Source organism: Mustela erminea, chromosome 2 (assembly GCF_009829155.1).
Source record: "Mustela erminea isolate mMusErm1 chromosome 2, mMusErm1.Pri, whole genome shotgun sequence".
In the NCBI taxonomy this organism is placed as follows: domain Eukaryota; kingdom Metazoa; phylum Chordata; class Mammalia; order Carnivora; family Mustelidae; genus Mustela; species Mustela erminea.
In genome coordinates, this window is record NC_045615.1 from 46980217 (window position 1) to 46994620 (window position 14404).

General features: G+C 34.6%; 1 protein-coding gene across 1 annotated transcript; it reads left to right on the forward strand.

The window, feature by feature from the left end:
- Nucleotides 1–87: 87 nt before the first annotated feature.
- Nucleotides 88–14194, forward strand: IBSP (integrin binding sialoprotein). The gene is made up of 7 exons (XM_032331225.1): nucleotides 88–172; nucleotides 2606–2673; nucleotides 2767–2817; nucleotides 2915–2992; nucleotides 7020–7085; nucleotides 12149–12313; nucleotides 13138–14194. The coding sequence occupies exons 2-7, from the start codon at nucleotides 2620–2622 to the stop codon at nucleotides 13681–13683; spliced, it is 960 nt and encodes a 319-aa protein (XP_032187116.1). The 5' UTR covers nucleotides 88–172; nucleotides 2606–2619; the 3' UTR covers nucleotides 13684–14194.
- The last annotated feature ends 210 nt before the right edge of the window (nucleotides 14195–14404 follow it).

Here is a 14404-nt window from a genome sequence, read left to right on the forward strand (position 1 = left end):
AATCCACATTCTGACATCACCTTGCCCATGACGGTGATTGGCTGCTGGAAGGCAAAGAAGAGTTTATAGCCAGTCACAGCAAGCAAATGAGTGAGTGAGACAGCAGAGGAAATATTCAATCTGTGTCACTCACTCCTGTGAGACTGTCTCCTCACTCCAGAACTGCAAAAGGGTAAGATTTCCTATGATGGCTTCATTTTCTTAAAATTGAACACTCCACAATTTACATCTCTAGACCTGGCTTTTAATTTTTTATTTTAATGTTGATGTTACTGAATTGTATTAATTTAACACTTGTTTATCATTAAACTAGTACCTCAGAGTTTAGATTTTTTCCAAAAGGTTAAGCTTATTAACCTACACATGTAAGTAAGTCCTTAACATTGTGCACATAAACTAGAAAATTTTGTGGCCTACTTTCTATGTCTCCACCTCACAAATAACTATTTGTTTTCTCCTTGTGATGTATTCAAGATAACCTGACTGAAATACTATTTTTCACTTGTAACTCTGCCGTAATGAATGCATATTTCACCATAAATTATGCCTAATCTATACTTCAGTTATATACAATGTCTTTTCAATACATTCTGTTTCAAAGTGTAAATATCCCGTATCTCTAAAATCAGTATAGAAAAGTACACAGTACTAAAGAAATAAATAATGGTAGTTCATCATACTTTTCCCAATGAAAACTTGTAATTAGACTTTTAAAACTATCCTTTAAGAATGTTTTAATTGTTGTCTGGGTTAGTAGTAGTCAATATAGACGTCTTTGTTTTTTATGAATCACAAAGTAAATAAAATGAGATTTATGGAGGCAGCCAATTGCTGCTTACATGAATCACTTGGTTCTTTTTATATTATTCCTTCTATGTTTTCACCTAGTTGTTTTGACGGTGTGCTTTGAGAAATTTATGTAATCAAAACCCTTTCTACACAGTTCCATGTATTTAAGTTTTTAGCTCTTTAAGACATCATAAACATTCGATTCTTTTAATAAAGTTGCAAGGAAATAATCTCCCTGCTTGCTAGCAAGCCTGATCATGGGTAACAAAATTCAAAGTATTACTTTAAGCATCCCAATAGCAGTAAAAACTTCTTAGACAAATGGGTCCACTTCAGGGGCAAAGCCTCTTTTATCGTTGTATGGCCATCAAGAACTTTTACTAAAGTATACAGAACTGTGAGGAAGTCTGTAGACACCAAAATCAAGAAAACCCAGTCTGCCACAAATAGAGTGTGACTTGGGACCCAAGACACTGTCTCCAGGCCTTAAATTTTACTCTGTGTAATGTTTTAGTGTTAGATATTCAATAAGGAAGCAATAAATGTGGCTAATGACAAAATGCAAAATCGAACTGCAGAATACAGTATATGACATAGCTTTCATACATACATTTTAAGTATTACTTTTTCAAGTGTATTTATGGGGAAATTGCCATCATTGTTACATATTGCTTCTAAAATGTTGCCAGAGCTGTCACTCTCGGTTAAACATATGTCAGTGCAAATGGGTGGGTATTAGCAGGCTTTTAGCTAAGTTTATTCAACCTCTATTAAAACAGGGTTCTATCAAATAGAATGAAATTAAAGTTGGATAGGATTTTACTATCTCTCTCTTTTTATTTATGAGGAATCTATGTGGAAGTGAGATCTTTGCATGGCCGCAAAACCCAGGACTGTTTGAGAACTATTCCCATTCTGAGAGTCCATCTTCAATTCTTCTAAAGAATTGAATTCTATAGAATTCTTCCACAGAAATGAATTCTTCCATAGAATTCCAGAGTCTCCATGATGACTACTGCTCTGACCCTGAAAAGCCCTTGACCCACCCTGTGACAGTCTCCCCACTAGTGATGGAAAGCGTAAATGGCACTGAAGAATAACCTGATTTGAGGAAATCTGCCCCTGATATCCCAAGGTGAAACTCTGATGAACTCTTCTCATAGAGTTATCCTTCAACATGGCTGTCTGGTGCTACATGCTATGAGAATAGAATTTCACATATTATGGATCATTTCATACACACAAAAAAAATACAAAGTATTCTAAGGTATTCATAGGAAAATGGCTCCTATTTTCCATCTTACAAATAAAACTTTGGTTCAAAACCCATATAGAACCAATATATAGAATATATATATATAACCCCTGGTGTAAAAGCAATCATTTAAATGTTTTCAATTTTTGCTTAGTTTTCAATTATATATAAATAAAAAAAAACCCAGGTCACAGAACTATACTAACGATTCAATTCCTTAGCTGATATTCCTATGTCAATGATATTAAGAAGACTCTTAGCCCCAATGTGAAATACATCACACATTAAAGCCCCTTATAGTAATGAAATGGTCTGCCACTGACAAATCACAGCTGATAGGGTAAAACCAAGTACGGAACTAAAGATTACTTAAACAGACAGGTAAAGTTAGTTTTCTACCACTTAAAAAAGGAACAATTTTAAAATAAAAGCCAGGAAATTGGTCTTAGTCAAACTATAACTGGACATAAATGAAAACAAATATTTCACCTTCTAGTATGAGTAAAAAAGTTACACTCTTAGTTTTAATATTTATTAACTTTACCGCTTCATTAATTCCAGAAGCAATCACCAAAATGAAGACTGCTTTAATTTTGCTCAGCATTTTGGGAATGGCCTGTGCTTTCTCAGTAAGTTCTATATTAAAAACCTATAGTTATTTCCTTTTTTGCCTTTTTATGTAAAAGATAGAGTATGTAATAATTAAATGTTCTTTCAAACAGATGAAAAATTTGCATCGAAGAGCCAAATTACAGGATTCTGAAGAAAATGGGGTAATTATGTTTAGCATACATTCTTGGTCTGACTATATACTTCCTCTAGATTTATTATACATTAAACATAAATATGTCATTTATTTTGGTTATGCAGGTCTTTAAGTACCGGCCACGATATTCTCTTTACAAGCATGCCTACTTTTATCCTCCTCTAAAACGATTTCTAGCTCAGGTAAGCATAAAAAATAATTTTCTTTCCCACCCATTCCAATTTAAAGGGGATCAAATTTAACTATAAAACAACTCAATTCAATTCTCACTGGAAGTCAGCCAGAAAGACTTACTTATTATAAAAATTTTTTAATACAATACAATAAAATTTATTCCTAAGTTCTCTTTTAAAGCAGAGATATACATATCATTTGGGCCCAGTCTAGAATGATATAATAAAAGCAAACATCTTGGTACAGAGTTCAGGTATTCTGGTTAACACATTGATGAAATGAACACTTTATCTATTGTTGACAATTAAGTCAGTGATGAGGTCACTAACTGTCATATTATAGTTGAGACAATACTGTCATACAGCTGTTAACATCTGATAATTAAGAGCCCTTTAACTGGTAAGTTAAAGACTAACTTCATAAATAGCAGAGATTATTTTTAAAAACATCGTTGATAATCAGTGGTGATTGCTGAGGATTCTCTGAACCTCTGACCTGTGTTGGTCACAATAACAGAAGTGTGGCTCAAGAATTGTAGAGGAGAGAGAGAAATTCATGAAGTGAATTATGAGAGTGTCTGTGAGAAAAACAAAACATCCTTAAAATTTGTAAACAAAAAAAGAAAATAACAAACACTAAAAATAAGAATTTGTGTTTTTACTAGGTTACTAGTGAAGAAAGCCTTTGAAAACTTGAGGGTGTGGTGTTGATTTAAAATACTCAACAAACCAGAACTGTGCTATTTTTACTACTATACAGTTTGGGTTCAGGGCACCAATTATGCACCATTTGACCTGGGACTCCTGAGATGCTAAAAGCAGTCAAGATGCTGAAAACGATGCCTCAGCACAGTGGGTTGGCAGAGCATCCTACCATATGTTGGGCTAACCCATTTCTAACTCATACAATGATAGGAAATGATAATCTTAAAGTATTTATAGCACCATAATAATTATGGGGAATGTGTGTGGCCACAGAAATATGAACACAGATGATACAAGAGTTGTGGGTTTTCAGAATTGTCTTCCATTCTTTGGTACACTTCAGACCCATAAATAAACAGTGCTCATTTGAATGTTTGCCTCGTTCTCTTTCTAAAACTAAAGGGAAATGATAAAAATTTAAATTTATGGCTAGCTCCACAATTTTTCTAAAATATCACATAGAGATATTCCCATCTGTAAATTTTTATAGATATATAAATGTGATCCAGTTAAAAAAAGCCATAGTGAAAAGATATTAGGAGATGTTATATTTTTCATTACTGATAAATTCACAGTTCAAAATCTCTGATTTTAAATATACAATATTTAGAGAAATTATATGCAGACAAACTCATTTCAAGTAATATAGAATTTGTTAGTAAGACAGTTGTATTTTAAAAATATCTGTGGGCAGGATGCCTGGGTGGCTCAGTCATTAAGCATCTGCCTTCCACTGAGGTCATGATCCCAGGGTCCTAGGATTGAGCCCCCGCACAATTGGGCTCCCCTACTCAGCAGGGAGCCTGATTTTCCCTCTCCCCCTGCTTGTGCTCTCCTGCTTTCTGTCAAATAAATAAATTAAAATACTCAATAAAATATATGCCCCAATCCTACAGTCTGGTCTGACCTAGTATTGATGATTTATTCTCCTACTTTACAAAGCTTGATTTCCAGAATTTTTTCCCCTTACATGTCTACTTATATATTTCCCATAGCTCTGTATTATTTATTCTGCTAAATCTATCAAGTATTTGGTGCTCAGATTGTCATCCCAAAATGCATTAAGCTGTATTGGCTTTGAAATTTTTGTTTTATTCAAACAAATCTGTGTTTACATATGATTTCTTTTTTTCTTTTATTTTTTTTAAGGTTTATTTATTTATTTTAGAGAAAATGTGCACAAGTAGGGAAAGGGGCAGAGGGAGAGGGAGAAAGAGAATCCTCAAGCTGATTCCTGCTGAACATGGAGCCCGACATAGGACTTGATTCCATGACTCTGAGATCATGACCCAAGAGGAAATCAAGAATTGGCCACTTAACAGATAGAGCCACCCAGGCACCCCTACATATAATCATTTCTAAAATACCAACTTCCATGAAATATGTCATATCAATTATAAAGCTATAAACAGTCTACCTATAGCTTATCTATCTGCTTGGCTATAGAAATGGAAGCATAAATAAGCTTAAGAACCTAAGCATTTTTAATTAAGGAAATGCCTTCTTTCAGGAATCATATGTTGTTTGAATTGTATGTGAATTCTTTGAGGGCAGAAACTTTAAATTTCTTTCATTGTACTGATCTCATCTATCATAGTGTCTGACATAGGGAAATTGTCCACGTTTCCATCTTTCTCTCTTGCTACCATCCTCATTCTCAAAATAATGCCTGAAACATATCTTTTGGGATTGAATAAATGGGAATGACAGAAGTTGAAAGGAGTAATGGTAAAATACATATACATACATATATGTGTGTGTAAGTGTATTTGACTTCCAGAAGAAAAATATGTCTTAGTTACAAATTGGCATAAATAAAAGAAAGGAAAAAAGAAAATGTTAAGGCTCCCGGGCATTTCATGAAGCTTTAAAATTGTTCTCACTGCAGACAGTAATTGAAGAGTCATGTGGTTGGGACAGCAAGAAGGCTAGGGGTCAGGAAGCTTGTAAAAAGATTCAAACACTCCCACTGAGACAAAATACGTAGCAAAAATATGCTGTCCTCTCTATTAACTAACAAGGAAAAATAGTTTACTGTAATACCATGCTTTATTTACCCTCTAGGCTGGGAAAGTACAACAATTAAGGTCATGGAAGTGGAAGAGCAGGTCTAATTATTCTCTATTCCACCCAAGGTTATTCTTGGCTCAAGGGGACAAGCATTCCCTTTTCTTGGGTGGATGGCATGGCCACTGAAGAATGAGCCCTACAGAACAGCCCTGGGCAGGACTGGAACATGAGTATTTCCTCATATCTGATCTCTAACCCTGAGGTTCTTCTGCAGCTATATTTTCTAAGACTCACAGAACTTAACTAGGTCATCAGAATCAAAGCCAAGATTTGTAGTGCAGAAAACAGCATCTTAAGTCAGGTACCCATTTATCTACCTGGTACCATTAGAGGTAGTTGCAGAAAGAAAAAGAAAATTTAATTTATCAAGATGAAAAATCTCCTCTACTATCTTAAAGTTTCTGATAACAGGTGTTTAGACTTATATTTCCTTTTAAAAAGAAGCAAAGCTTGTTAACTTATATTTTTATATTCAGACTCCTTGGTTTAATATATTCTCATTCAATATTGAGCTCTTTAGAGGGATGGTACTCTATAACTCTCCTAAATGAGTAAGTGAATTAATTTTGTTTTTATATAATTTTTACCTCGTATATATATAAAATCTCATTTATATATAGAGAGAGGCTTATTTTATGAAGCAGCTTTAATTAGACTGAAAGATACTAAAAATTATGTGTAAATCTAATTTCAAATCAAATTCTAATTTAAATTCATCAAGAGCTCATTATTTAAAAGAATCATTCTTTTATAAATAAATAAATCATTTATTTTACAATAAGCCTAATCATCATTTCCTTTATGTTTTATAAAGAAAATAGAATAACATGATCTATGTGCTAGTTCACTTGCTTTGAACGGGCTGGAGAAGTCACAACTGCTCTGGGCTTGATTCCTTCTCTATAAAATAAATTGAACCAGATAATCCTCTTGTTCTTAAAGAGTTAGATAATTCTGTGATTCATTGCTCTACAAAATGTTTCAACATATTTCCTGTGTATCTCATTTCATATCTTGATACCTAAAGATGCCTTTTTCTAACCTTAATCTCCTAATCTCCTTTTATCTCTCAGATTCATATGAGAACTGTTCTAATAAATCAATCAAGATGGTAATTCTCATTAGGGTAAATATTTGTACGTATTTTATCTTAATTCAATCAGCAAGAAATTTTCTTTGGTGTTGAAAGTATGTGTACATAAATATGTACATAGATATCCATATATATATGAATTCACATATATATACACTTTTTTTTTAGAGCAGTAGTGACTCATCTGAAGAAGATGGAAATGGTGACAGCTCAGAAGAGGAGGAAGAAGAGGAGGTAAGGAATTTCTGCAGGATTTTTCATAACAAACCAGGCACCATAAAAACAAATAGGAAACTGGTCTACTGTAGCCTAGACTCAGCAAACAGCCGTTGCCAGTTTACCAGCTACCCACAGTCTTCTATTTTGGACAAGGGGAATGTTATTGAATTAGAATCAACTAAATGACTTGTTTAAAATACTACTGCAATTTGACATTAAAGTAACCTGTAAGCTGTACACAAAACCAAAAATGTCTCCATTATAAGTGTAATTATAATTACATTATAATATCTCCATTATAATGTATTTATAATTAACTTACAATAAATTATAATTATACTTTATAAATTCTGTTAAAAAGAAAAGAAAGTATTATTTATACTTAGGTGGACAGAACATGATGGTAAAAGACGAGTACCTAAACTCAGTGCAATACTTGTATTAAAAAGGATTAAATTTAAACTCAATTTACTAAGTGGGTAGTATATGAAAAGCTAATTTATATCCTCTACAATGATACTGCAATTCATTGGTCTTTCTTGACCCACAAAGTAGGGTTGTTCTTATGTGGTAATTATGTGGGAATGTTCTTATGTGGAAATTATATGGGAATTTCATGTTTTTTTGTCTAATAATAAAATTTGTGTTCTTATAGAAATATGAATACTCAAGATGTCTAAATATATATAGCATTGTATAGTACTACAGATTCTACACATAGTACTGCACAGTTCTCTATAGTACTACAAATTAGTGGAGTTCACAGATAAAATTCATCTGTATATTGTGGAAATTGTGCTAACATGTTTATAACTGACACACTTGCTCAATATGCTAATTAGGTGTATTTTCCTGGAGAGTAAATTATAGCTATCCACTTCTTTGGGGACCTTCTAAATTCGGGTATTCTTAAGTACTGCTTATGAATGGGCAGTGACAGTCAAAAATGGATCATATATAAACATCTGTTATCTTGAAAATAAAATGGTATGGGAACTTAAAATGTGACAAATAATTAGTTTGATTTTTTTAACCATAAAAATCATTTTTATATGGTTTGATATGATATGATAGTTTTAAAAAGTATCATCTCCAGTACTATAATTTACCCTAATAGCTTAAGGAAGACCTTACAAGAATATCAAGCCAGTACAGGGAAAATGCCACCTACAAAATCCCACAGAATTTTACCCAGAGTTCCATTTAGTAATCTTACACAACAACTAAGCTGAGGTAATCCATTTACTACAACTGTTTGCTGTACAGTGATCACAAAATTGCCTTGCCAACTGGATTTCCCAATTAGATTGCATACCTTTTGGCAAAGGTTCTTCATTTGCTATGACAGTGGTTGGGAATGGAGGAAGATTAGGACTCCTTTAAAACTGTGATAAAATCATGCACACTCAGAATGTTGCCAACAATCTTTGAACATTCATCATCTTCCCAAAAGTAATCTGAAACTTCTCATGACCCAGAGGACTAGAGACCGTATGTTTCATCTCTGGTTTGGGGAGAAGCAGTGCTGTACTCTCCTTACACCTCCTCACATTACCTAGCACAGTTTCTTATACAATGTATGGTATCCAAAAATATCTGGGAGTTTGGTTTTGAAAACTTCAGAGAATAAATACTCCAAACATCATTTATGGAAAGTGACCATAGGAAAGTGGTTAAATAAGCCTGGAGGCTTCTATCCTGAAGAGATTCTAGAACTTCCTTTTTCCCCATTTCCTCCTTAAAATTTCATTGTCAATTCAGGTTAAATACATAGAATCCCCAGGAATTATATTCATATGAGAGGATGCTAGGGAATGTTTTCTATTTGGCGATCTAACATTTTTTTCCACTCCTAAACCCTCAGCCTCACTTTAAAAAAACTTATTTAAATATAATATACACAATTATCATGTGTATAGAGGTCACTGAAATTTCAGAAACTGAACACACAAGTGTAACCTATATAAAAAAGCAGCACATACACTGTGCTCCATTTCATTCATTAACCAAAACCGTCAAGTGTAACTGCTATTTTAAGTCCTAACAAGATACTGGCTTTGCCTATTTTTGTTTATTATGTAAATGGAATCACACATTGTACATTATTTTGTGTGTTTTCTCTTCTACTCTCAACTTCAAAGGCTGATCTGAATTGTTCTACGACTGTATATCATTCATTCTCACTGTCAGTATCTCATGAAGTGAATGTACCAAAATGTATTACTCTCCTGTTGATGGGCATTTGGGTAGTTTCCAAGTTTGAGCTATTGTGAACATTCTACTACTCCTTCTAGTGCACATATGCATTTATTTCTGGAGGCCATTTTACTTAGAGGTTAAACTTCTAAGTCAAAAAGTATGCTTATGTTCAATCTTAGTAGAAACAACCAAAGCAGGTATACTGTGATCTCCCTCTATCAGTGTATCAGTTGCTTCACATTCTCACCAACACTTGTTTCCTTCAGTCATTTTAGCCATTCTAATAGGTTAATAATACTTTTTTTTTTTTTTTAAATTATTGCTGGGATGCCCGGGTGGCTCAGTTGGTTAGGCGGCTGCCTTCGGCTCAGGTCATGATCCCAGCGTCCTGGGATCAAGTCCCGAATAGGGCTCCCTGCTCGGCAGGGAGCCTGCTTCTCCCTCTGCCTCTGCTGCCACTTTGCCTGCCTGTGCTTGCTCACTCTCACTCGCGCTCTCTCTCTCTCTCTCTCTCTCTGGCAGATAAATAAATAAAATCTGTTAAAAAAATCATTGCTAATTTTTCTATTCAAAAAGACATTTGATGCTTAATGCCCATTAATAGACTGACCTGTTTTCCTTTTTAATTCACTGTAACAGGATATCCTTAAATAAAGTATCTAATAAAGAAAGGGCTTTGTAGGAGAAAATACAGAAGTTCATGAGTTGAGAGTTTGGATCTTTAATCATGACCTCACCACTAATGAACTACCATCGATTTGATGGGTTTTTCATGTGTAATATGACAGTACAGAACCCTAATTGTATGTTCTAGTCTAAGAATCTTTCCTCTTTCTCCCCTGAAAGGTTTAGTCTGTTGGACTAAATGTGAAAAAATAAAGCATAAATGTGAAAAAATAAACAGCATGGTGTTTGTGGGTTATTTGACACAATTAGTTTAGAGACTGTTTTGGGGTGGATTCTAGCAGTCCCAAAAGTTTACTGGAACAGTGGAATTTACAAATTTGATGAAAAAAACATATTCTTCTTTAGTCACTTTGTTTTAGTAATAAGGCAGCGTAAATCTGGGTTGTGTTTATTTTTAAATTTTTATTCTTTATATAAACTCATTTTCTTCTTCTAGTATTTTGTTTTGGAATCTGTGGATTATCTTAAGTTTTTATTTGAATTCCAATTAGTTAACATAAAGGTAATAAGAGCTTCAGGTATACAATACAGTGAATCAATTCTTTCAGTGAAAAGTGTTCATCACAAGTGCCCACCTTAATCTCCATTGCTTATATAGCCCATCCTCCTACCTCCCTCACCGCTGGTAACCATCAGTTTGTTCTCTGTAGTTAAGAGTTTGTCTCTTGGTTTGCCCCTCTCTCTTTTTTTCCCTTTGCTTGTTTGTTTTATTTCTTAAATTCCACATATGAGTGAAATCATGTGGTACTGTCTTTCTCTAACTTATTTCATTAGCATAATACTCTCTAGCTCCATCCACATCATTGCAAATGGCAAGACTACATTCTTATTCATGGCTGAATAGTAATCCATTATATATATATATGTATACATGTATGTATATGTGTATGCATCACATCCTCTTCATCCATGCATGTTTTAAAGTCTTGACTTTTAATATTAGCTATGAATCACATCAGACTAACTCCATTAACAAACAACTGCCTAACAACATAAAGGCCAAGAATACAATGTTAAATAAGATTATAGTAATATTATAAGATTATAATAAGCTTTGATTTGAGGAGTGTTAATTCTTTTAAAACATCTTTCTGCAATAACTTTATATACCACTAAAAATTTCTTGGAGTGGTTAGTTTCTTCATTGCATGGTAAAATTGATTGTCAAATGCCTAAAGTTTTCTGAATATTGCATACAATACAGAACTAGCTTATATGTTGGCAGATGACTTCTGAGTTAAATTTTTTTTTGTCTAAATACACTTGAAAGCATTATGAAAAATGCTCACTTTTTTTTGCCAGTAAATAAGACAATGCAATCAATTTGTTTGAAGAGAGGCATTTCCATAAGAATTCCTTTCAGAAAAAATATCCTAGGTGTAGTGTGGACATTCATATAAATCCTCTTCTTCATCAAAAACATCACAGTGCATTACAAAGGGCTCAGCTTTTTAAATTAGAAAGATACAGCTTCATCACACATAAGAACTTAAGCAAGTTATTTAGCTTTTCTGAGCTCACCTTCCCTTTCTAAAGTGAATAATAATCCTACCTTGAAAAACAGGTCTAAGTTCTCAGCTGATTTGTCAGCAAAGGTAAGAATCTATTTGCTACCATGTTTTAATAGTACTGATAAGACCTTAAGAGCCTTGGGGTGCCTGGGTGGTTCAGTCATTAAGCATTTGCCTTCAGCTCAGGTCATGGTCCCATGGATCTGGGATGGAGCCTCACATCTGGCTCCCCGTTCAGCGTGAAGCCTGCTTCTCCCTCTCCCACTCCCCCTGCTTGTATTCCCTCTCTGACTGTGTGTGTGTGTGTGTATCTCTCTCTCTGTCAAATAAATATATACAAAATCTTAAAAAAAAAAAAGACTTTAAGAGCCTAAGGCATCCAGGATATAATATGAGGATATCGTCAGTTATGCTGAAATTATTATAAAAGCATATTTTCTTGATTAAATAGAATACAGAAATGTCTAAAACAGACTACAGTGAGATAAACAGAAAGAGATAACTGAGTTGAGTTCTAAGAAGTGAGAAGTGTAAATGGCACAAGAGGAAGAAACTGTTAGCATTAGGTGATGAGCTGCCGGAGGAATACAATGTTTTTCTCAATTGTGGCTCAAGACATCAACAAATTTTGAGTTCTCTTCCAACCAAAATAACTTCTCTTGCTCTGGATATTTTCACCAGGAGACTTCAAATGAAGAAGAAAACAATGAAGAGAATGCAAATTCTGATGAAAACGAAGATGAAGATGAGGCTGAGAATACCACCCTTTCTACCACACCTGGCTATGGAGAGACCACACCTGGAACAGGGTATATAGGTTTAGCTGCAATCCAACTTCCCAAGAAGGTAATCATTCCTCAAAAATTTAAATCTGATTTCACTTCTTTACTGAAATCAAAGGTTATTTAGACACCAAACAGGATGTTTTACATTATCTTCATTAACTCATTGGAAAAGCAAGAGCAGGGGCACCTAGGTGGCTCAATGGATGAAGCCTCTGCCTTCAGCTCAGGTCATGATCTCAGGGTCCTGGGATGGAGCCCTGAATTTCTGCTCAGCGGGGAGCCTGCTTCCCCCTCTCTCTCTCTGCCTGCCTCTCTCCCCGCCTCTCTGCCCACTTGCGATCTCTGTCAAATAAACAAATACAATCTTTAAAAAAAAAAAAAAAAAGAAAAGAAAAGAAAAAGCAAGAGCAGACTCAATATCTCTGTTTATAAATAAGGAAAGCTCTTTTCCCACGCAAGTTCTCATCCCAGGTTATTACACTGACTTCCTACATTATAGCAGAAAACTAAGGACAAGCAAGCATCTTAGCAATGAATAAAAGGTCCTGCAAGATGCCACTGTATTTCAGGGAAGAGGGCTCTAAGACAAAGTCAAGAGCAAACCTATAAGAAGCATCTCCCACAGAGAAGACTTATTTATCAAGTACATTCTTCTCCGTCAAAACCCAATGACAGAGGTACTAATCCTGAATTCTTAAAACACCCACCGAAGGTGTTTTTGAATTTTTAAAACACCCACTAATTCTTTTATAAATTAAGCTAGCTTCAATTCAAAAATATATCTAGAATAAGGCCTTAGTATAGCCTGAGTTGAATGAAGTTAATTGTCTTAGGTTTTTACATTTTCACACCTCGATCTGGATTCTTTCAAACTTTTCCTTACAGGCTGGGGATAAAGGACACAAGGCTACAGAAGAGGAGGAAAGTGATGAAGAAGAAGAGGAAGATGAAGAAAATGAAGAAAATGAAGCAGAAGTGGATGAAAATGGGCAAGGCATAAATGGCACCAGTAGCAACAGCACAGAGGCAGAAAATGGTAATGGCAGCAGTGATGGAGATAATAGAGAAGAAGGTGAAGAAGAAAGTGTCACTGAAGCCCAGGCAGAAGGAACCACAGTGACTAGAAAGCAGGACAATGGTGGCTCTAAGACAACAACCTCACCAGATGGTGGATTTGAACCTACAACTCCACCACCAGAGTTCTATGGGACTACCACCCGACAGTCTGGGGAAGCCACCCCCACCGGATATGAGGAAGAGTATGAACAAACAGGCACTAATGAATATGACAATGGATATGAAGTCTATGAAAATGAAAATGGGGAACCTCGTGGGGATAATTACCGAGCCTATGAGGATGAGTACAGCTACTATAAAGGGAGTAGCTACGATGGCTATGATGGCCAAGATTATTACTACCGTCATCAGTGAAGGCCCAGCCTGGGATGAATTCCTCCATTCTGGCATTTCATGTGGCTACCATTTTCAAAGTTCAACTCAGGAAGGTGCAATATAACAAATATGCATATTATAATGTGGAATGGTGCTACTGTTCCAAAGTAATTTTCTGTAATTTCTTCTGCAAGTAATGGGCTTCTTACTGCTTTTCCCTGGTTTATTATTGAAAGGTTATTGTAAATCAGGGCCATTTAAACCAATCCATGAGATGGAGTTTGATTACCTGTTTTGAGGTTGTAGTTCTATAAATAGTATTTTTAACATGTTTGTACTATTATTAACTGCTAAAACTACTCTTCATGCAAGACATGCTTCTATGAATTAACATTAATGACACTATATATAAAATATGTGTAGTTCTTTAATCACCTACCTACCCAACACTGTATATTATGTTTAATTATCAGCTTCATGTATTTTTATGTGATCTTTATGTATATTCTATCCATGGGTTGTATCACAAATAAAAATGCAGTCTTTCAAATATGTTATAATTTTTAAAAAGAGAGAGAGAGAGATTCAGAATTGAAAACGATGAATCCAATGGGGGAGAACTAAGCTAAACAAAAAAGCTTATTTCCAGTATGGTTTAAAACTCAGAAGAACTGTAAGTATTTTGTCATGGATAAATCAATATAACTAAGATTTTGGCATGCTTGTGGGCAGGGTCAACCATATATATCAGGAGAATAAA